The sequence below is a fragment of the Copidosoma floridanum genome, unplaced genomic scaffold, assembly GCF_036245765.1.
Source record: "Copidosoma floridanum isolate Cflo_tuat_1 unplaced genomic scaffold, Cflo_Japanese_pri ptg000013l, whole genome shotgun sequence".
Classification (NCBI taxonomy): domain Eukaryota; kingdom Metazoa; phylum Arthropoda; class Insecta; order Hymenoptera; family Encyrtidae; genus Copidosoma; species Copidosoma floridanum.
Genome location: NW_028321890.1, coordinates 33,979,718 through 34,002,320, shown reverse-complemented (window position 1 = coordinate 34,002,320; position 22,603 = coordinate 33,979,718). Strand labels below are relative to the sequence as shown.

The 22,603-nt window shown below is 41.1% G+C and overlaps 4 protein-coding genes across 7 annotated transcripts in view; all 4 read left to right on the top strand.

The window, feature by feature from the left end:
- The first annotated feature begins 773 nt into the window (after window positions 1-773).
- Window positions 774-7,467, top strand: LOC106646832 (uncharacterized). 4 transcript variants are annotated; one of them, XM_014362978.2, is made up of 8 exons: window positions 774-1,154; window positions 1,877-1,983; window positions 2,065-2,265; window positions 2,361-3,209; window positions 3,689-4,147; window positions 4,219-4,629; window positions 4,715-5,066; window positions 5,139-7,467. In XM_014362978.2, the coding sequence occupies exons 2-8, from the start codon at window positions 1,888-1,890 to the stop codon at window positions 5,276-5,278; spliced, it is 2,508 nt and encodes an 835-aa protein (XP_014218464.2). In that variant the 5' UTR covers window positions 774-1,154; window positions 1,877-1,887; the 3' UTR covers window positions 5,279-7,467. The 4 variants fall into 4 exon arrangements, with proteins under 4 accessions (XP_014218464.2, XP_089447443.1, XP_089447442.1 ...); XM_089591317.1 differs by having other exon boundaries at window positions 774-1,172; window positions 4,715-5,051; XM_089591316.1 differs by having other exon boundaries at window positions 774-1,172.
- Window positions 7,468-10,395: 2,928 nt separating this feature from the next.
- On the top strand, window positions 10,396-16,980 carry LOC106646727 (uncharacterized). The gene is made up of 5 exons (XM_014362847.2): window positions 10,396-10,462; window positions 14,447-14,765; window positions 15,237-15,470; window positions 16,433-16,668; window positions 16,754-16,980. The coding sequence occupies exons 1-5, from the start codon at window positions 10,396-10,398 to the stop codon at window positions 16,978-16,980; spliced, it is 1,083 nt and encodes a 360-aa protein (XP_014218333.1).
- A 1,179-nt stretch (window positions 16,981-18,159) lies between these two features.
- LOC106646855 (uncharacterized) lies at window positions 18,160-19,919 on the top strand. The gene is made up of 5 exons (XM_089591551.1): window positions 18,160-18,683; window positions 18,770-19,040; window positions 19,124-19,372; window positions 19,445-19,536; window positions 19,625-19,919. The coding sequence occupies exons 1-5, from the start codon at window positions 18,364-18,366 to the stop codon at window positions 19,917-19,919; spliced, it is 1,227 nt and encodes a 408-aa protein (XP_089447677.1). The 5' UTR covers window positions 18,160-18,363.
- A 1,644-nt stretch (window positions 19,920-21,563) lies between these two features.
- The window catches only part of LOC106646870 (uncharacterized), a 29,924-nt gene continuing 28,884 nt past the window's right edge, over window positions 21,564-22,603 (top strand). Inside the window, exon 1 of the mRNA XM_014363037.2 lies at window positions 21,564-22,475. Coding sequence (XP_014218523.2) covers window positions 22,376-22,475 — 100 coding nt within the window. The 5' untranslated portion in view covers window positions 21,564-22,375. The remainder of the gene's footprint in view (window positions 22,476-22,603) is intronic.

Sequence of the window (22,603 nt, the reverse complement as noted above, 5' to 3'; positions counted from 1 at the left end):
CACAAACTGCATGATCCAAGTGGTACGTCGTGCTGTATTGATTGAGCTTTATATTCTTTGATCCCCTCATATTTTATCACCTCAATTGTATGCGCCTTAACGTATACCTTAATGTAATGTATGCTAAAGCAACTTCAGCTTGAATTATACATTCAAATTGAATCAAAAGATAACAAAAGGGCTCACATCACTAAACGCATTTTTTTTAATAATAAAGATATGCTACTTATGTTTAGAATCAACTTAATATAACTGTTTTTTATAAATAACCTACTAATAATGGTTTTCATGCACATATAAATATATACTTAGGTATTGCGAATTATGTATTATTTTACATACCTCAAGTCACCATTTCCGCACCATCCAACAAAAGGATGAATATACTTACGTCATTTTAACTTAAAAATTAATTGTCTATCATGGCAATAGAAATATATAATGTGGTAAGGATTAAAGAGCACTCTTTTTGCAAACAATTTTCGAGTTAAGTACTGTATTTAGAGTTGATATTTTTTTGCCCATTAGATATTAGAATACATCAAGTGCAAAACAACTGGGGGCAGCACCGATCGGTCCTCGTAAACACAGAAAATAGTTGATCGATAAGGTAGGAACTCCTAGGTATTTGCTGAACTGTTTTTCTAACACAAACCCAACGCTTTTCTTTTTTTTTATATTCCTACAAGTAAGTAATTAAGTAAGTACGCAAGTAGTACATCATAATAACACATACTGTTTTAAGCCTATAATATCGGACTATCATATCAGCATCCCGGATACATTAATCTGTCGCGTTATCTGTCGACGGCGCGTAGAAATTCTCGATCGAGGGAAAAAAATAATAAACAAAAAAAAAAAAAAAACATGCGACAGAGAGTCAGGTAGTATAGTTACCGGCCATCGTCCGCATAATTTTTTTCTGCAGTATGTATCCTATAGTATAACTTTTTGGCATTTTTTGCAAAAAAGAAGAAGTAAGTTTTAGCCCATAAAAACGTCAACAAAGGTGACGACGCCTATATTTTATTAAAACAGCATAAGGACATCAAGCAGCAGTATCGGTAACTCCCTTGCTTTTTCTTGCTGCTTCTGCAGAAGAAGAGAAAGGAATACGGGGACCTCGTCGTCATCGTCGTCTAGTACGCGAACAGGTAAATCCATGGGCTCAGGTGTGTGTATTTACCTATGTGGGATTCCTACGTGTTCTAATATACCTATGGTGTTTTGTTACCCTGCCGTGTGCCGTCCCCTGCGACCCTTGCATTATACTCTCTCCCACACGCCACTGCAGGCCACTGTCGCAGTGTATCCACAACTCGCGATTTTAGTTTGTTATTTTTTTTTTCTCTGCGAGATGAGTCGTTATTCTTTTTCGGACTGCCTGTGCATGATTTTATAAAGAAGTAAATATTGGAGAGTTATCCACACCGTTGAGCCTTGTGGACGAGGTGTCCAACAAGCAAGGGATCAAACAGACAGTTATTTAAAGGTTATGTTCGTATAGCAGCTGGTCGTGCAGTGCGCGTACGTAAGTCATGGAAAAAGCTCTGATGGTAGTCGTGCTCGAGGAAAACAAACAGATTGCCCTCGTTGAGAGTACCGTCAACTGTTCCGCTCTTTATTTCGTCTAGTTATTTGTGCATGTTAATGTTGTGCGAGTATTGCACCTACATGGCGTTGCCAGAGCGTGAAAAAACAACCTTCACTTGAGTCTTACAATAATCGCTCGCATAGGAAGAGTCTAATCGAATCCACGAGAACGCAGCTTGTGCTTAGACACGCAACATTAGTAAAGTGCACTGTTGATGTCTCGTTGAAAGATTTGTTCGAGTTGTCATTGTCTTTGGATAAACGTCATTCAAATAAATTACAGATCGTTCCAAGATGAGCGAGGGTGCTCCACCTAAGACAAAGCGCAACGGCGCGAGGACGTTCAAAAATCCACCACAGCCTCATATGTGCATAAAGGACCAAGTAGTCGTAAGTATACGCTTCCTTTGTTTATGGATATTTCTTTTTGAAAAGTATTAAATCAAAGGTGTTTTTTTTCAAATGTACCAGAGTTCTGACTTACCTTGCTATGTCAACGTATTGTCTTGGGATAAGGTTGACATGCCCGCCAGTCCTAATATGCCTGTGCCGCTGTTTGGTGGAATGCAGTTGACTCCTCCACGAACAGAGGACAAAAGTACTCTGGTATTTGCAGTCATTGCAAACACCGAGGTCCTCAAAATGAGGGGCAAAAACTGCAAGAATCCAAACGTTAGTTTTACTTTTAAAGTTTCTTTCAATAAGAAGTATGTTTTATAATTAACGATTGTGATTATTTATCAATGCTTTTTGTTAATATTTTACAGGAGTTAGAAAATTTAGTGGTCGTGTTATTAGATTTCGTGGAGACTATGAACAACGGTATAAAGTTTAAGCGTAAATATGAAATTTTAAAAGATAGAGACATCACTGGTGAACTGAAAGAAGTGTGGATCACTGTGCAAAATCAGACAGAAAAGGAGGCCACTGTAAACCAGCCAGAAACTTGGATAGATGTGCCTCAGTATCCACAGTGTACAGATCAACAGCAGCAACAGCAGCCATCACGACCTCATCCACAGCAACAAATGTCATCTTTGGAACCACTCCCACAGATATCACAGCAACAGCAGCAGCAGCAACAACAACAACAACCACCACATCCACAGCCTCAGATGTCACGTCCCGAGCCTCTTCAGCAAATATCGCAGCATGTACAGCAGCAGCAACAACAACAAATCCAGCAAATTCAGCACATTCAGCAAAATCAGCAAAATCAGCAAATGATGCAGAATTCCTACATGATGCAGCAGCCACCTCAGTATACACATAACGAACACTATAACCCAATGTCGGATAAACGTCAAAGATTCGACAGATGTAATTACCAGCAGCAAAATCAAATGCCGGTGAATCAAAACGACCAAGCCTACCAATCATTGGTGCGATCGTACAGTAACAGTTTTGGTCGCCGCATCGATTCTGATCGTTTTCATTATCGCGAACAGTGCAGAACACTGCCAAAACCTATGCCTGAGCAGCCACCACCACCTATGCAACAGCCGCCTCAACAAAACTGCCCTGCATATCTGACATCACATGCGGATCTAACATCGTATCTCCTTCAGCAATATGCTAGGCTAGACTCCAACATGGGCCCTACTTATGGTAACCAGGTAAATACTCTGAGAATTTCTTCGTGGCATTTTAAAATACCATTTTCATTTACATATCAAGTCATATTTATCGTATCTAATATAATCGATTCCCGAAAACATCAACGGTAATTTTTATATTTATCACACGTGTTTGGAATAAATAAAAATTTTCAGTCACGAAAAAAAAATGTAACTCGTCAGCTGTTTTTAAAACTTTAATAGCTTGCTATTGACCTACATTCGAACACTTGGCTTTATCCTTCAGCCAAATCCATACATATTTAAGTATAATGTGAAATCAGATAGTGCCTTATAACGAAGAAAGCAATACGCCTGAGGTCAACCCTTTTTTTACCAGCTTTCTACCTTTACCCCTTTGACCAATAACCAAGATTTTTTCCACAACATTTACTGCATGCTCTATTCCATCAATTACACTGCGGAGTTGGAATTATTTTGTGAAATTATATTCAAATTTTGTTACTTTTTATTCATAGATGAATCCACCAATAAATCACTACAACGATTACATAATGATGCAGCATCAGCACATGACTGCTGGAATAGAACAGCGTCAAATCGAGAGTCAAATGCATGCGGAATCTGCCCATAGGATGCAGCAACAGCATCAGCAGCAGCAGCAAGAACAACAAATGCTTGTACCACAACCGCAGCTGATGCAGCAGCCAGCTCCGCAGTATCAGCCGTCTACGTTGAGTGTCATAGCAAGTCACGCTGCTGTTGGTAATGACAAGAGAAATTATCATAAGTTTTCACACGTTGGTCGCAACGGTATCGTCGGTGGTATGCCAAAAAACAACCTCGGCAAGAGGCAAAATAACTCGCCCACGCACATGAAGCAAGGGCCACCACCTCAGGTTATTACCAGTGGCATGGCTGGCTTAGTGCAGTCTAAGGAAAATATTGCGGACAATACCATGAAGTCTCCAGTTAAGGTATAACATCCTCGCTAGATAAATATCAACAAGTTATACGAGTTATTTGTAATTAAATGACTATTCCGTAGGTGCTTCAACGAGGTCCACTCTTGCAAAATAAACAAGTAGTTTCTCAGTCTTCTCCAGATAAGAACTCAAAGAGTTTAGAGAAAAATGTGGATGGAAAAAATGAAGCTTGTAATGTACAAGTAACGGATCTCGACGAAGAGGACTCTAGAGTAAAAAACTTCTCAGAGATCGCGACCGAAGTCGCTCCTAAAAAAACAGAAGCCTTAAATTATGCTGCCGCACTAAAGGAGTTGAAAGATTTGACGGATTACTCCAAAGAGGCAAAGACTCTGCCTTCAGATAACCCAACGTCATCGTTTTCCGAATCTCATGTACAGGACGTCCAAGAAGTCAAGCGTAATCATCATCAAAAACGGAGGGCAGTTTTCAATAAAGGAATCATGAGGAGAAATTCCTACTTCGACAATAAGGTGATTTTTTAATATTATATTTAAATCATTTATCAAGAGTGAATATATATATATATATATATATATTTTTTTTGCTGTTTTTTAGAACCGTGTGAAAGAAATGAGACAACATCACGAACACCAAACGAACTCAAATACTAACGATAGGCTTCACGATAAAGACTCGGAAGATCATGTAAAAGGGCCTCAAGCTGCAGTAGAAGCAAACCCAGGTACAGGCTGGAATGCTCATGTTAAGCAAAAACCAGCAGATAGTCCAAAACGAGCACAGTCCACTGTTAATAGCATTATAAAAAGTGTGTTTAAAATACACCAAGGCAATAATTCTGCGGGAGACGATGTTGGATCTGGAAAAAAACAAAAGTCCAATGGACAGATAAAGACGAATGCCACTACTAATGAGCAGGAAGAAACAAACAAAGGTTCCTTTAAAACCAGTAATTACAAATATTTCTTATACTAATTAATTGGAAATATTCTAGTTTTTCAAAATACGTGTTATTTTTTAGGTTACACTATATTAAAAAAATCAGAAGCAACAACGATGACAATGAGCTCATCATCGGACGAAGTCGTGGTGAACGAGATTGCACAGCTATCAATTCAAGACTGCAAAGACACGACGGAAATAAATGCCGTTGTTTCGTGATAAGCAAAGTTTTAGCCAGTAGTAAGTTAAAGAAAAAAACAATACTAGATAGCCTGCTCACTATAACTGAAGTTAACTCAGTGTACATAGATAAGTGTATCATATAAGCAAAAAGTAGTTTGAGCAAACTTCAAACAACAATTTGAAGAGAAAACGGTCAAGAGAAAAAAAAATGCAAGAGGAATTTGCAGCGATTCTGCAGAAAGATCTGTATTTGCTTTGTTGACTTACAGGATTCGCTGGCGAGGCTGTGAAACTGATTCAAAATATTTCCTTGGAGGAAATAACAGTGAAATAAAATAGATAAGTGACAGACAACATGAAATAAGAGGATACGAATAAATATTTCGTATAGAACAAAATTGGTTCTAATTGCTTTTGAAAGTGTGCGAGCTCGTGTTTTCGTACAAAGGACTGATATTAATCTATTTTTTAATAATATTACTCTACTAATAAATTTAAGCTCCCGTTGATTTTGATATGGTGAGAACAACTCTGCGGGGACGCTCTTTTATCGTTCCTATGCTAAATACGCACTACTGTATTATTAATATATGCTAAAAGATAAAGATAAATGATTGATACTAGATTCGATATTGATGAAGTGCGTCGAAAAGCGTCATTAACTGTATCAATGCTAGTATTGGGTATACATTTAAAAAATGACCACCACGTCAAGGGTTAGTTGTTTAAGGATCTCGTACTCTCTTTTGTATATTTATAGTAAATGTAGCTTTAAAATTAAAAAAAAAAAAAAAAAAAATTTGTTACACATGAATGTTTTACTCCAGTAAGTGATTCATCCGTTTTAATTTAATTTTACACTTACATTGTAAATTTTTATCTCATTGATTGTTGATGTGCAAAAGAATAAAACGGGATTTTGATGATAATAAAATGAGCAAATAATCGGACATTAAAAAGAAGTGACACGCGCAGAGTTTTATCTTTAACCAAGTGATTCCTTACAAGTACCAAGAGCTATTATAGCTTACATAGGCAGTGACTCCCTAAGTGATGTTGAAGCGATGTTTTTTTTTTTCTTAATGGTTAAACAATTCGACATTCAAGATGAGTACATCCTTGCAATAACTTGAATGATGTATGAAATTAATGAAAAAATATAAACAGCCAACAGCAGCGTATTACGACACATTTACATGATAAAAAATACGGTACATAGTAACAATTGCTCATTACTTGCGAGATGTAGGCCTTCAGCCGAATAGCAAAAGAAAACAGTAAAAAAGTGGGTGCACTCGAAATAATTCGATCGGCACGCGATGATAGCTGATATGAATTGCGAACAAAGGGTGCTTTATTTTCATCATTTTAAGTATATTTTTTTTATGGTCAGTTCTGGCGATTTTTCATTTATTTTAAGCATTTACAGTTGGAAGATATTTTTCTTGCAATAATATTGAATGATCAAGCAATAATTTTAACAATATTTCCTCCGCTTCGAAATTTTTATTTGATTCAACGAAAATTTGAAATGATTACTTGATGATTTTTAAACGTAAATTTGTACTTGAAAACATCATTGGATTTTACATAAGGTTTTTATATCTAAAATGCATCAGTCTGTTGGAGCATTTTTTCGCAACACATCGATCAACATGGTTATTGCTCTATATAATTTATATTGCTGCCATATTGTAGGTATGTTTAAAAAAAAAACAGATAAATTGAGGCTCTTTCTTCTCGAAAAACGTTGATGCTAAATAACAATATTCATTCGATACTGTTGTCATTAAACCGCTTGCCTCTAACTGTTAAAATTTTATTTTTCGAACTTGCAAAAACATTTTTAAGAAATCGATGCAAAATTTTTACAGTGAAAAAATATCAAGTCACTATTTGTTGGAAAAACATTTTCAGCAAACACTGTACTACAGCTCTTCTTTTACAATATTGTTACATGTAAACCTTCTAGTTATTATAAATCGAAACGAATATTTTTTCAAAAACTTTCTTTTTAAATGAAAAAAAAAAAAAAAAATGTATCTATATATTTTACTCAAAAGTTGAAAAATTAAAGCGAATTAACTTGACAATGTACTCGATATATTTTATTGATTATTATAGGCAAGGAGAGACAGCGCTTTTGTTAATTTATAGAGATTTGATTTTGTTTAATTTTTTTATATAGTTTTTAAATATTTGCTTATTACTATAATTATTATTATTATTATTATTATTATTATTATTATATACATTAAATACAAAAAAAGACATGTCTAATTTAAATAAAAATAAAAAATTTTTACATTAAAGAATTATCTTTCATAAATAAACTACTACGAATAAATCTAATTGTAAGAAAACAGCACTAGTCGTTATTCCATTCCTTGAAAACCTAGATACCATTGACATTTTGGAACTTCACCAAAATTAACGACGCTTCCCTTTATTTGACGTCAACGCAATGAATTCAATTGCATACCAATTTAGTTATTATTCGTACATGCAAAGATTTGTGGATTTTTTTTTTAAAAACGGAATAGTACCGCAACAATGCCCGATTTTTCCAGTAAACATCGTCTTAAATGAGTATTGGCGCAAAATAAATCGGATTCCTTTGGCCATAAAATTTTTTTTTTTCAATTTCCGGGTGTTGGGTAAAGATTTGTAAGGACCCACACGCGTACACGTAAAATTTTCTCAGACCATCAGCTATTTGTCCAACATCTTCGCAAACAATACACGAAATGTTACAACCAACAGGTAAGTACGTAACAAAAAGAAAGTCGTATGGTAAAACCAAGTTACCCTAGGCTACATATAATTAAATTGGCTGAGTTAGCAAAATCAAACGACAACAAGAGGCGTCCACACAGTGAGGGCTCCCTCTCGAAAAAAAAAATGCCATTTGTCACGGTTTCGCTTGCCCAACTCACTTCCCTGAGCGAAAACTCTCGATTATCCCGACAAACAAAAATCACACCGCGCTTTTTCAGCGGCGCCAGTCACACATTGGAGGACCAAAGAGAAAAAAACAATTTCAATTTCTCTACACTTAATTACATCCGCGCCGAGCAAAGTCCAATGACAATAAAATCACGTAACAATACACACAACACCCAGAAGCGGCCGATCGCGAAATACCGGTGCACTTTCACTTGGATGTAAGTGTACGATGACGCGAGAGCCGCGAAAAAGACGGAGGGGGGGGCACTCCTGGACGATGCAGCAGAGCAACAAAAAAAAAATTTTCGTTCCGTGCCCCCATGTAACCCGTACGTATGTATATATATGTATAAACATATAGCGTCGGAAGCAAAGAGACGCGCGTCCGGACTTTCGCTTTCCGCTCGCGGCTGCGACATATACGTGTGTACGCGAAGGCAAGCGCGGATTTTCGCTTTCGCGCGTCAAGTCTCTAATCGAGCGCCCAGGCCGCAAGCTCACCGTCCGTAACGAATTTCGCGGTGCGATGACTCGGTTCCTTCGCTGTTGTGTCTTGTTTTTCTAGTTTTCAATTTTTTTTCATCCCGTGTAACGATTCGGCGGTGCAACAACCGTTATTGCCCGTTTGGTGAAAAGCGCGCTTTCGAATCGTCGTTTTTTCAACGAGGATGTGGAAAAAGTGTGCGCTTGCGTTACGTGAGTGTCTTGTGAAGGTATAAACCAACGAAGAAAAAAAAGTAAAAAACAATAGTGATGCGCGATCAAAAAAGTTCGCGTGACCGGCGATGGAGTCGCGAATCGGATGGAAGTGGTACCGGTTTCTCGACAGTGCAAAGTAACCCTTTCTTCAATAACCATCGTTGTCAAACGCTCAATTTTATTATTTTCACGGGATGATTGAACAATTCGGCGTTTTTTAACTTTTCAAACAATTGAGAGTATACATGTGTGTATACACTTTACGCGCTATACCTACAACGTGCGTACGGAGCATGTAACTCTGACCCAAGTTTCCTCTTCTTCGAGTCCTTTTTGTTTGCAAGCATCGCCGGAACAAGTCAAGCACACACTCTTTGTTAGCTCGAGGGTACTTTACCTTCGTTTACCAGAGTATACACATATAATTTACGTGCTTTTTTGGTCAAGTGTTATCGTCTGCTCTCCTGTTTTCGGTCAATAGAGAGTTTATATTTATAAATCGTAACAGCAATTGTTTACCGATTTAATAAAAAAAAAAAAAAATACTCCCTCTACATGAGAGAGTGTACTCGAACGCGAATTAACGCCTACGAGCAAGGACACTCGGCATAAGTTCGCAACTGCAACAGTTGGGTGATAATCAGCGTATGTATTTATATATACGTACGGTAAAAGTTGTGGTAGCATGGTATATCGAACGACAGCGTAAACTGCGCTCTCCGTTCTTCCTAGAATGTCCGACTGCGAGAGAAACGAGAGCGATCGGTATGTTATACATGTAGCCTTGTGGCAACGAAAAACTCCTGGGACAACAATGAGTCGGAAATGCATGAACCTCCGGTGAACCCGTCCTCCCTGGAGCCTAGAAGAGCCTAAAATTGGCAAAATCGGCAAGCAAAAAGTGAGAGGTCCAAGTGTTAACCAACCCACTTGTGCGCAAATGTAGCACGTCCTCCGTTCTTTCTCCGGCAGAGCCAGAGGAGCGCGCGACTAGAGGAGGAGGAGGAGGTGGAGGTACATCGGCACTTCGTACACCGGAGCGTTGCAAATATAATAATAATATACCTACGTGTATGAGCCCCGACGAGCGAGCGTAGCTTTCTCTGGACAGACTCCCCGCCTCTCGGTTTTTGCGATCTTTCTCCGACGCTATCTCCTCTATCAGCGCAGAGGAGAGTCAGTCTTGCAGCCGATAGGAGTCGAGCTGTGGGATATAATAGGCGGACAGAGGTGCGGTGCTCGACGTTAAAGGGAGCGCCGGGGAGCGCGAGTGGCTCAGAGGCTTACCGGTCATGAGAACGTGGGGATCCGTTGGGCTCCTCTCTCGTCGTGGTTGCAGATCCGGTGCGCGACTCGCGTCTTTGATTACCTCCGCGCTGGACATGTATCACTTTATTTGGCATTTCGCTGCATAGAGGAGGAGTTGTTGCTGCTTTCATCGAGTTGTGAAGTGAGAGCTGTTGATAAAATAGACAAATAGGTACACCACGTGGTTGGGCTGTCACGACATGCCACCGTCCAATTTTAAATTCGACGGTACGCTCAAGATCGAGGATGTCGACTCGGAGCTCAGTGGTGAGAGAATTTTCTTTTTTTTTTTTCTACTGTTGCTTATTTCACTTTTAAAATGTATGGCGTTCATGATGGTGTAGACGATGATGCAATTTTAATTCATACCCTGTTTAATAGTACCAAGATGACGGGTGAAGTGTGTAGATTAGAAAATCGCTAAGAGCTTTTTCCACCATCTCTTCATGTGTACCACATATCATTTAACAGACTTGGGCTATATAAGTGCTAAAAAAAAAAAAAAAAAAAAATTTCAATTACTAACTAAGTAGATTACGGTGCTCAATACAATTTTTTCTATCAAAAACATACAGCATTACAATTTTTAACGAAAAAAAAACAATTTATTTGTGTAAATAAAAAAATGGTCGTTCAAAGTGTTTAAAACTCAAGAAAAAAAACAAAAAACAAAAAACAAAATTGTGCCCAATACTATATATCTACAACAGTATAACTGTACGCACGGACGCAAAAATGCCAAGGAACGCGCTTCACTTGGATCTTGCGAAACCGCGCCATTTCTACCCATACACGCCTATACTCCGTGTATAGTAGCAACGTTGTAATATTACCGATGAACAGCATCCCAATATATGTGTATACGTGTATGTAACGTATATAGGCATTATGCGGAGGATCGAGACAAACGAGCCCCTACGCGTTATATACACCGGTTGATTAAAAAAAAATCCTTCGAGTCCTCCACTCTCGTGAATTTTGCCGATCTGACCGCAACCAGCCTCGCGCAGCTGCTGTCCTCATGCTGAAACGGGGTTTCGTAACTTTTCGAAAGGCTGCAGCTGACTATTAGTGCGTGCAAAACGGGCCGTTACTCGAGTTATACAAGTATAAACGGAGAAGAAAAAAAAATATATATACGTGCAACGAGCGACCTCCAAGTTTTCGAGCTCGTGGTGTCGGGTCGAAAAATGTCGAACTATCTGGCCATTTCAAGATGGGGGCTTTTGATTTCCATCGGTCGAATGCAGTACTTCGATGCTTCTTGCAAAAACTTTTAAGTTAACTATATGTAATTTTGGGGCGTATACATATGAATCTAAATTTGATTGTAAATATGAAATCGTAAATTTAGCCCTATTCCGAATACTCGTGCATCACCGAGTTGGTATCAAGAGAAATCCTGTGAACTCAAAGCAGTTGAATCATCATTATCCCACAAAAGTTTGAGATTTCTCATTACAATTGGTATTTTTTTTTTTTACCATGTAAGTAGTAGTTTTTCGAGAGATCGGCAATGTATGCGTATCGATTCCGTCTCTGGGGACATAATATATGTACACGCGCGTTACCAACTTATACACTTGCCGATTTATAACGATACACCCGTTTGCGGACGACCTTCTGATAAGTATCTTTGCAGTTAAGTGGGACGATCGAGCTCTTGGTAATCCTGTTTCTTTTCATTCGCGTTGCAACGAATGAGCCTCTCGATTAGTTGATTCTGAAAGTCAAGAAAACCGACGACTCTTTGGCCAAGATGAAGTTGTACTAGTGTACTTTCGAGCTCGCAAGACGCCCACCTCTCTCTCTCTTCTATGCGCGGTGTGAGATGCTTGTTTATTCACACTCTGCACCTTTTTTCCTATTGTCCATCAAACACGAACAACGTACGTGTTGTAGTTAAAAAAAATAATAATCATCAATTTTAATTTACTCGCTCAAGTAATAATGATGAGAATAAAAAAAAAAAAAAAAAAAAAAAAAAAAAAAAAAAAAAAAGAGAGAACAAAAGCTCCTCTACCTAGAATCACGAAGCATAATATCTCGGAGCGCGCGACTCCAAGGTCCGCAATTACACGCAGGAACAATCGTTGCCATCGCGCGCGAGTGTACCTTATCTACTCTTTTCTTCGCGTAATATTGACACAGAGACTATGTAGGTAGTTTCAACTGCAAACCATTAGCAACTCCCGTACTTACGCACCTTCCCCAACTTGCACCGCAAAAGCCGCGAGTACACCATAATACTTATGTTATATATATATGTACCCAATGGTCAAACAGTCGGGCTCGCCCGGAGGATTAACAAACGGCAATGTTGAGCTCATTGGGTGTATAGACACAAGTCGTTGTAGCTCCTTCGTCAGGTCGCTAATGCTCGTTACTCGCTCTAACGAAGCGCATACAGCCCGTCTATTTCCATGTACACACATACTACTGCTGTTCTTCGTATACCTCATACCTTACACGGCCTTGGTTTACTTTTTTTTTTTTTTTTGCGCGCACTACACAGGCTAATGCACTTTCCGATCCGTAATTATCTTATGTGTATGGGTGCATTCAATGGTACACAGTTGGATCTGGTCAAGGATTTAAGTTGTACTCGTTATATAATTTATTGATCGGTATATGTACAGTTGCAATTTTTTTTTTTTTTTTTTTTTTTTATCTTTCCGAGCTGTGACGATCGCAAGAGTCCATCCAACTTATTCTCGCTTGGCCAACCGCGGTGAGATTTCGAGACCATTACTGCGAATCGCTACCCTTCCCCCCCCCCTAATCTCCGTTATTTGCATTCCTGTGCTATTCGTGTAAATGTATGTGTGTACGCGCCGTTGCCGATTTCGCCGACTTCTCCTCTACGCTTCGGTGGCTTCACTTTCGCTGATCTCGGGCTCTGAAAACCGTTGCACGCGCCGTTTTTTGAGGTGGAAAAAAAAAAAAAAAAAAAAAAAACACAGGTATACACAATCGAGTGGGAGATGTGTACAAGGCTGTGGGTGCGTTTGTCTCGCGATGGCTGAAATAGAAAGTAGTGTATTATGCTGACTCGATTTTCATATATTTTGCGCGTCGATTTTCAAGGAAAAAAACAATGGACGCTCCTCGCGAAACTCAACCTGATGGTTTACTTACTCAAGCCAACGAAACTATTCATTTTACTATGGCAAAATAACGTGGTAGGAACGCCGACCGTCCTGTGTTGGCAATTATATTCTTGAACAAAGACTGGATACCTACACGATGTGTATCTCGAATAAAAAGGCAGCATTTAATTTTTTTTGCATTATTCACAAACTTGGGCCTTTTGATATAAAAAAAAAAAGAAAAAAAAATTTATTCGCCAATGTTTGCATGAAGTGCATTAACCATAATATTCAAATAACGAAAGAACGTATAGTCTTGCCACTCGGGAGAGGCCGTGAGATTAGCCATTATGTAGTTGCGAAACGCACATATACATATCTGCATGCAAATACATACTCGAACGTCCTCCGCATGCCTGTGCTTATATCTGTGTGAAACGAAATTAAAATTAAAGGAAAAAAGAAAAAATAACCCGGACAACTTTGTATTACCATACAACGATCATACCCCCGAAAAAAAAAAAAAAAAATTCATCCGTGAGCGCACTACGAAGGCAGCGATAAATTAGTTGCGAGACTGAGAAAGAAGGAGAGAGATGGGCTCGGCGCACGTGTCTCGCGGGGAAAGGAAATTACACGCGATTATCCTTGTGAGTTACACGGCAGAGAGAAAAGTGACGCGATGCGGAACCATACACCGATTGTCGATTCGAGTCGCGAATGCGCTGCACAGATGTTACCGGTTTCGGCGCCGGCGCATACAAAACAGTATACACACCCATACAGCGCGAATGCGCCTCCGTTCATCCATCCGTATAATGTCCGATTCCCCCGTATCCGATTTGGCGAAGGAAAAAGAAAAAAAAAGAAAAAAAGAAGAGTCACGATCGACACGGTGTAATCGCGTGTACGGGCTCCGACACGCAAGAGTAATGGCGCGGTGTACGCGCGTATGGTTCTGTACAAAGGCGCGACGGCGATCGAAACTTTTCACCGCGAGTCCCAACGAGAATTTTAACGTGCCTCTGATGAATGTACGCACGATATAGGTACGTCCAATTGGGATTTAATCCATTGATCCGGAGCTTATTGTTTATCCCCTCGACTGTGAAAATGAAAATGACGTATGAAAAAAAAAAAAAAAAAAAAAAAACTGTTTCAGTGGTGGACGAGCGTCTCCGCGTGCTCATCAGCGAAGGGGCGACCACCCCTGCGGACAAGGAGGCGGACGAGCTCGAGCTCCCCGAGTACTACGAGCCCCGTAAGTTCCGGCTGGGCCAGCAGGCCTTTTACAACAACGTGTTCGCGATGATGATAGCCAAACTGTCGGGCCTCCTGGCCCTCCTCGCCGTGCCCTCCATCCTGGACATTCTCATCTTCACGAAGCAGAGCGGCACCCCTTGCACGGCCTTTCGCAGATACGTCTCCACGATACTGCACACCTTCGTCTGGTACGAGAAGGAGCCCGGCAAACAGATCGAGTTAGTCTCTTTAACGTCACGACTAATTACACTTCCTTTGGTTGTTGCGCTATACTCGTTAATCGACTATAGAAAACGCGCAAATTACCCCTGCATGGATAATATACCTATGTATACATGATATGTGGAAATGGGCGAGATGTCGGTAAAATAAATAATCCACCGCTTGTTGCCACGATGATTTATAGTTGCAACGCGAGAGTGGAGAGGCGCGCTAACTGCCAACGAGCATTTCATCGAGCATTTGAAAAGTTTGGCACAGGTGCAACAAACGTAAAATGTATTACTTATACACGTGTGCGATCGATCGGTGCTTTCGATGGGTCAAGTTGGGAGGGAAGGGGCACAAAATACATTGTATACGTTCTCGATCTTTCACGGGGGGTCACAGTGGCACTTGTTATTCCACATGCAAAAGAGTATTTTTGGGTATGGTCAAATGAAATTGACAAACTATACCGTCCCGTATAGATTCCTGAAATCCCTGAAGAACGTCCGCAAGAAGCACTGCATCGTGTCGCAGCGTTGCTCCGTGGCGGGCCTCGGTCGCATAACGCAGCTGGACATGGCGCTCACGCAATTTGGCTTCATTGGTTTCACGCTGCTCAGTGGCGATCGGCTCGGCATTTTTACCACCGACGAGGAGCTCGACGGTCTCGTGCACTTTTGGCGGGTGATCGGCCGCATGCTGGGCATGGACGATAGGTAACGTAAATTACGTCGGGCGCGTTGGTGTTGGGTTGAACACGCGCCACCAAAGTCACGCATCGTTGCTATAATGCAGGTTTTTCAAAGTTGATCCAGTTGGAGAATTTCTTTTTTTCTGTTTTTTTCTGTTTTTTTTTTTTTTTTTTTTTTTTTTTTTATTCAATGACTCCAAAGCTGCAAATAAATTGTAATGGTTTTAAAAATCAAAAACATACATTTAGTTAAGGTTGTAAAATTTATCTGGATTCAGTGCATGCAACTGCCCTTGAAATTAAAAGATTTTTTTTCCCCATCATCCATTATTAGAATAACACTTTTTTGTCTTCTTACATTATTTATTTACTGAAAAAAAAAATGATAGTAATTGTTTTAAAATTTAATAGTGTAATCGTATAAAAGTATTCAATTGTAATTATTACAAGAGCAAAAACATTGAGAAATTCACCTAAAACCATTTAATCGCTTTATTTTTGATTGTGATCGGTATGGAGAGGGAAAATTATCGTTTAATATCTATTTTTACACTCCAAAGCAAGTATAAACTGATGCCAAAGGTGTACGACATCATCATTGCGATAAATTAGCTTTTCTCTCGAGGCCCGATTTTCTTCTGGTTGTTGTTGTATTTATCCATTGCACGCGTACTTATGCCTTCGCTCTATTCCACCGCTTTCTAAAATACACCGAAAAAGCAAGTTGCCACCTCCCATTTCTATTATACACAAACGGATGCAGATGATGGTTCGACGAGAGCAGCGCTCATTTTTTTTTATTTTATTGTTTTCCTACCTCGCGATTGTTATGACTGTGCACTGGCGCTTTCTCTCTGGGTACTCATTACACCGAGAAAACAGTGGTTTTTGGCGCGATTATTGAACTTGATGGCTTTTTTTGCTGTACCAGGCAAGGAAAAAAACTTGTTGATTGTAAGCCAAAAAAAAACACGTTTCCGCTCGCAGGTACAATCTGTGCAACGGTACCGTCGAGGAGTGCCGGCAGCTGTGCAGAAGACTGTTGGACGAAATTTTCCTGCCCAGCTTCGCGGTGAAAAACAAAAACTTTGACGAGATGGGCCGTGTGCTCCTGGAAGGCCTCTGGCCCGTCAACCCCCACTTGGATCCCAAGGCTTACACCACCTTTACCCTCCAGCTGGCCGTATCCGCGGCCACCAACAACAATCACTCCGTCGTCATTGGTGAGCAATTGGCATGAATTTTTTGAAAAATATATCCATCTATTTATATGCATGTGATGTCATAAAAGAACAATTACTCGTATAGATACGGAGGGTATGCCGTTGTACAGTAAATTCATGCTGAATCTGCAGCTCATGGTGCACGAGTACCTGATGCCCCCGTCGTACTGGTGGTCGAGGTTCTTCCGGGGCTTCTTCAACGCGCAGATGAGATTCGCCATCTACCTCACGGAGAATTTTCCCTTTTTGGCCTATTGGCTCTTTGGACGGCAAAACTCGCGAGTTAACATTTACAAGTTCCACTACGACTGACTCTCCACGCGTCTACCTTTCATCCTTATTATATAAGCATACGTGTTGTGTTTAGGTATATTTAGTTGAGTATACATGTATAAGTAAATTAGGTAAATGGTACGACGACTGCACTCCTATTAATACACATGTACCTATCATCATCATCATCATCACTACGAATCCAAAGGATAATCACAAAAATCACGTAAATCGTTGCGAGAAAAATATTTCGATGGTGTGCGTTTATACATATATGTATTTTTTTTTTTTTTTTTCAAGCGAACCTGTGAATCGTTATGTAGTTTATTGTGATGTACATTGTTTTTGATACTGTTTGGTGATATTTTTTACACTTCGGTGATCACTACCACTTGAATTGTTGAATCAATAAAAACCTATTGTTACCGAAAAAAAAAAAAAAAATTTATTCATCCATCGTCGGCAGTTTCCGTCGGTTGGGCTAGCAAGTCGCAAAATTGCATAATCCCCCAAAAAAAAGAGCGTCCATACACACGCGTGCGTACGTGTTATTTTTGTATTGTATGGACTTACCATAAGTTTTGCTGGTAAAGTGAACGGTATGCGAGAGTCGATTGTGCAATAATCACACAAGTACTTGTTTGTCCGCCGCGTAAAAGCAAAAGTGTCAAAATCCAGCTCTCCTCTCTGATCATGGATCATTAGGCGTCGGGCAGTGTTATGAACAACGGTTAGTTTGCAGGTTAAATTGTTTTGCAATAGTACCATGTAAACACGTAAAAAGAGCTGAAATCAACGGTCGCCAGTACTTATCCATTGTATTTTACATAAAAATAAGCGTGTCTCTGACAAAGAGGATACAATATTATACTTACCCATAGTATCATCGCCACTGTAGGTACAACATCGAGCATAATATATATAGGGTAGTCATTGAGTTGTTTGCGCGGAAGAGAATCTTTGTTATGATCATCTCCCTCGGCTTGCCCAATTTGCATGATGCGAGAGAATAAACGTTATACTTAGTACGTGGTGTGTATTTCTTGAAACGGGGAGTGCAAACCGCCTGTATTTGCAAAATGTACCATTGAATTGCGTAACTGTCGGTGAAAAACAACTCGATCCTCCCGAGGGCACGTATATATTATGTTATACACATCATGATTTTTTTTTTTTTTTCCCGGATATTGCACGAGGTTAAAATTAACTCGCGCATCCCAAACGATAGCAATCAAGGACGGACGTACAATGATTATATAATATACTAATTGCACGGCTATATAGTATACCTCGCGGTGTTGGTAGTAGCGCGGGATCAATATTTCGATCGAAGCAACAACACCCGCGACAATTATAAAACACGCACGACCTAAAAATCACAAAAGTTAAATGTATGGATTAAAAGCTCGGGAAAGACGATGAATGGCCGGGATCTCGAGCGCCTGTCGCGGTGGTCGCTGCAAAACCCCGCGCCAGGAGAAACCCGCGACCTTCTGTATCAGCGACAGCGCGATCCGCACTAGCGCGCACAACCACCGCGGCTGGGAGACGAGGTTCGGCTGTTGCGCGGCCGTGAGTCTCAGCGTCCTCGAGGTTAAGCGCCTCCTACTGCTGACCCTCGAGATGCTCATGGACTCGCGGCCCATCAGGTTTGCCGGTGCCCTCGTGCCCATCGTCCTGAGCTTCGCCGACTCCGGGCTCGGCTTCCCCATCGCCATCGCCACCCTCTACGCCATTCGCAGGTATATATATACCCTGTTGCTTCCCCCCAAATACTGTATTATATGCACTCACGTGTGTACCGAGATGAATATATGTATATATCCAGACACCAGGCGCGCCCGTGTTACCCGAAGCAGGGACTCCGGCGCGTCGCCCTGCTGTTGATGGTCTGCGTGGTACTGAACGTAGTGACAGTCTGGCTGATCGCTAGTCGAGTCAACGTTAGGACCGAGTCGCTGAGGGACGCCTTTCGGGCCACTATGAGGCTCTACGCGACCAGGGCCTCCTACAAGTTGGCCCTCGACGAGCTCCAGCTCGACCTCGAGTGCTGCGGCTCGCTGGCCTACACCGACTGGTTCGCCTTCGACTGGCAGGTTGTACGACATAGAGATACATATACATATATATATATACACTTGGGACTACTGGGTATGTTTACATTGTGCGGGGTCGGAAAAAGAGTTCGGACTACGACGAGCCGGAGGCGTTGGAGTACGGTGAGCGGAGCGTGCCGTTCAGCTGCTGCAGGAGACGGACCATGCTGCCTTGCGCTCACACGGACATGCGAAGGGATAGCACCCGGACGATCAATTGCCGCGGGTGCGCCCTCGTCATCGGTCGTCTGCTCCTCAGGGTCGTCATTATTGGCTACTCGATGACCGGTTTGATCATCGCCACCCAAATCGTCATCGTCCTTCTGCTGATCAAAGTTTGTCCGTTTCTTCCCCCTATTACCACTTGTTGATTGTTCGGTTTATTGATTGCGGCTTCGTTTGTCAAGATAATACGCAAAGTGATACCGGGCATCTGTCCGTCCGAGTGCTCCTGTTGCGAGTCGGATTTTCTGATGAACGGCGCCAACACGAGCTGCAGGTAATAATTAACCGATTCTCCTCCTGAATCCGTTTTTGGCATCATCTTTTCTACGAAACACAATAAAAAAAAAAAAAAAACACAACAGCAGTAGCTCGGACGATTGCTCGCCGAGTCCGAGGAAATCGAGGAGTTACCAGAGGTACGGGAAAAAGTTGAAGACGCTGGTGAAGCCGCGAAAGTTTTGCCGGCGGCCTACACGCGTCAAGGGCTGCAAGAGCGCGATTTTGGGGCAGTCGGTGACGAGCAGCCCCTGGAGCTCCGACAGCTCGGGGCCACTGACCTCGAGCCCCAGCTGTGAACCAGCCGCCGAGTCAGCGAGGATAGCGCCCAGCGCCCACCTCCAACACAAGCTGCCCCAGAAACACAAGGGGGTCCCTTGAAACGTGAGCTGGACCTTTTTTTTATATTGTATTAAGTATTTATTTTACGTGCACTGCAGGTGCCGTTGGCTTTAATTTTTATTTTGAAATTTTAAATGATCGATCTACCAACTGTAGGTATCGTGTGGGTTAACGCAGCGATAAGGTAGATAGTGTAATTACCGAGCGAATAAGATATTTTTATTTATAAATATTTTTTTTTTTATTTTCTACAGAATATATGACAATAATTGTGCTGTTCTATGAATGAAAGCACGTCGTGTATAGTATATGTATACGTTTCAGCGGCAGAGCATGTGATCACTAAATAATGGGTCTTCGTCTTTGAGACGTGCATCAACAGTAGAAGCCAGACTTAATTGACGATTGCAAAATAGCAATTGCCGCGGAGTCAGACACACGGTGCGTATATGTGTACCTAAATGCATGTAAAAAGACTTGCGGGCGGCTCTCTATTAAGTAACGAACTGGCAGGGGGAAAAAAAGAACAAAACGTTTTTCGTTTACCGCTGCTAAGAGTGCTCTGGAAAATTTGACGGCCTCGACTATAACTTAAACTTTGCTCGTTGAATTGCAGGAAAGTTAAAGAGCAGCTCGAGAAGCTACCCTGTGGACGCGTTTTTTTACGCAATAACGTTAAAATTTGAACAAAAACGTTGTGGTTTCTTTCAAACCTCGCTGTATGGCGGGGTAATAGCTGTGTAGAGGTTGTATTTTTATATGAATACTTACTATTTTTAACAACTATAATTAGATCCGAGATCTTAATAACAATTTGAAACATAAGTATATTATATAATAAATGTTAAAGACCAATGAACTGTCAATTGTGATTTGTCAACGATTCTACATCGATAGCTTAAAAAAGAACCCGATAAAAATGTGCACCAAATACCCCGCTACTTACAGGTCGATAAACGACCGATTTTGTTCCGGAGTTCGACGATTCGCCGCAAGTAGCGCTGCGATCGGGCAACATTCAAATATACCGCCACGAACCACTTGACTGCGGTGCAGCTTGCAACTTTTGCCGTTCGAATTTTCAAAAAAGGCGCGTGCAAGCTCGCCCGGAAGAGGGTCACATCCACATTTCCACACACTTTGGACTTATATACCGATTTATGCAAACAGTAAACCGAATACAAACATGATATTATAGACACGTATATGTACACACGTGATGGGTGTACAAACAGCTGACGGAGAGAGCCGTTAAGTACCCGTTACCAGAACGAAGAATGTATCAATGTATGCGTTATACGCAGATGCAAGTAAATTCTAAAAAGTACGGGTGGCTTTTTATCTGCTTACTTTTCTTTCATTCTCTCGTCTCCGTTTCCTGCCTCGCCTCTGTTACATCCTCGTCCTCCTCTTCGAATTCTCACTTATCTCTCTCTCTCTCTCTCTCTCCAAACTTATAATTATACCCCCACACTTGCACGCTTATAATATATACTGTAAGTATATACGACACAAACATATTCGTCTCTCTCTATATACCGTTCATTCTTGATTCTTCTTCTTTCTTGCTGACTGACTCAACAGTCAACACACAGACACACACACACAGAGTCGGAGCGAGAGGGGGACCCCGGGGACGCCCGCGACGACGACGATCCGATCGGAGCGTCAGAAAGAGAGAGAGAGAGAGAGAGCAAGCAGCTCCCGCGGCACAGCCAAGCGGCTCGAGGCTCAGTCGTTGGTCATTCGGCACCGAGTCGAGATAACCGTAGCATGTGCAGCTCAACAATCGTATCAAGCAGCAGTAGCCGTCGTCGCACGCAGCAGAAGGAGCAGGAGGGCCATCATCGGGAGGTCGTACTCTCGAGGAAACATTGCAAAAAGTGCCAGCTCAACGGGAAACCGGCCCACAAGCTCGACATCCACGGCTACCGTTAGCCACGCACTTTGTTATTTAACTTTTCTTTGAATTCTCACTTTCGATTCATAGGTGTATGTATATTCATTATTTATACATTACACCGACTTTTTTTGCTATAAACGCGCGCGACATACTCTACTTTTAAACGTTGTGTGTTTCGTTGTTCCTGTCCTTAATTTTCCTGCAAAATCTTTGGTTTTCTGTCCTGCAATCGGGTTTGACTGTTTTTGCTCCGTAACACTCGAGCCAAAAATATTAAAGGGAAGAAATCAGCTGACAACGTGAAAACAAATGTCACGATTGTCGTAGAGTACAAAAAAATCGGTGAGCTATCTTTGATTTTGCGCTGCTGCTGAACCAGAGGAAAAGTTGCAAAGGGAACACGAGAAAAAGTAAGAATACAAGAAGAAGAAGAGTGCTGTGCGTGTGAGAGAGTGTCCGAGAGCCGATTATTATATTATACAAGTACACTGCGCGTATACCTGAATATACCAGCCCTATACACACACACACACATAAAATACACATAGAAAGAGAGAGAGAGAGAGAGAAAAGGATCATCAAAGGCGTCAGGATGTTGAGCTGTTGCACGAGCAAACCGGTGGCCCTAGCCAACGGCTGCGAGACTCTGCTCAGCAAGTGCGAGATCCCGATCATCGACCTCGCACACGTGGGTAAGTGCATCGTCATGACCATCAATATATTTATAATGTTATGTTTATGTGTTGGTGTGTGCGTGTTGGTGGATGTTGTTCTGTTACACTTTTTTTCTTTCTTTTTTTAAACTAATAAATATACCCGT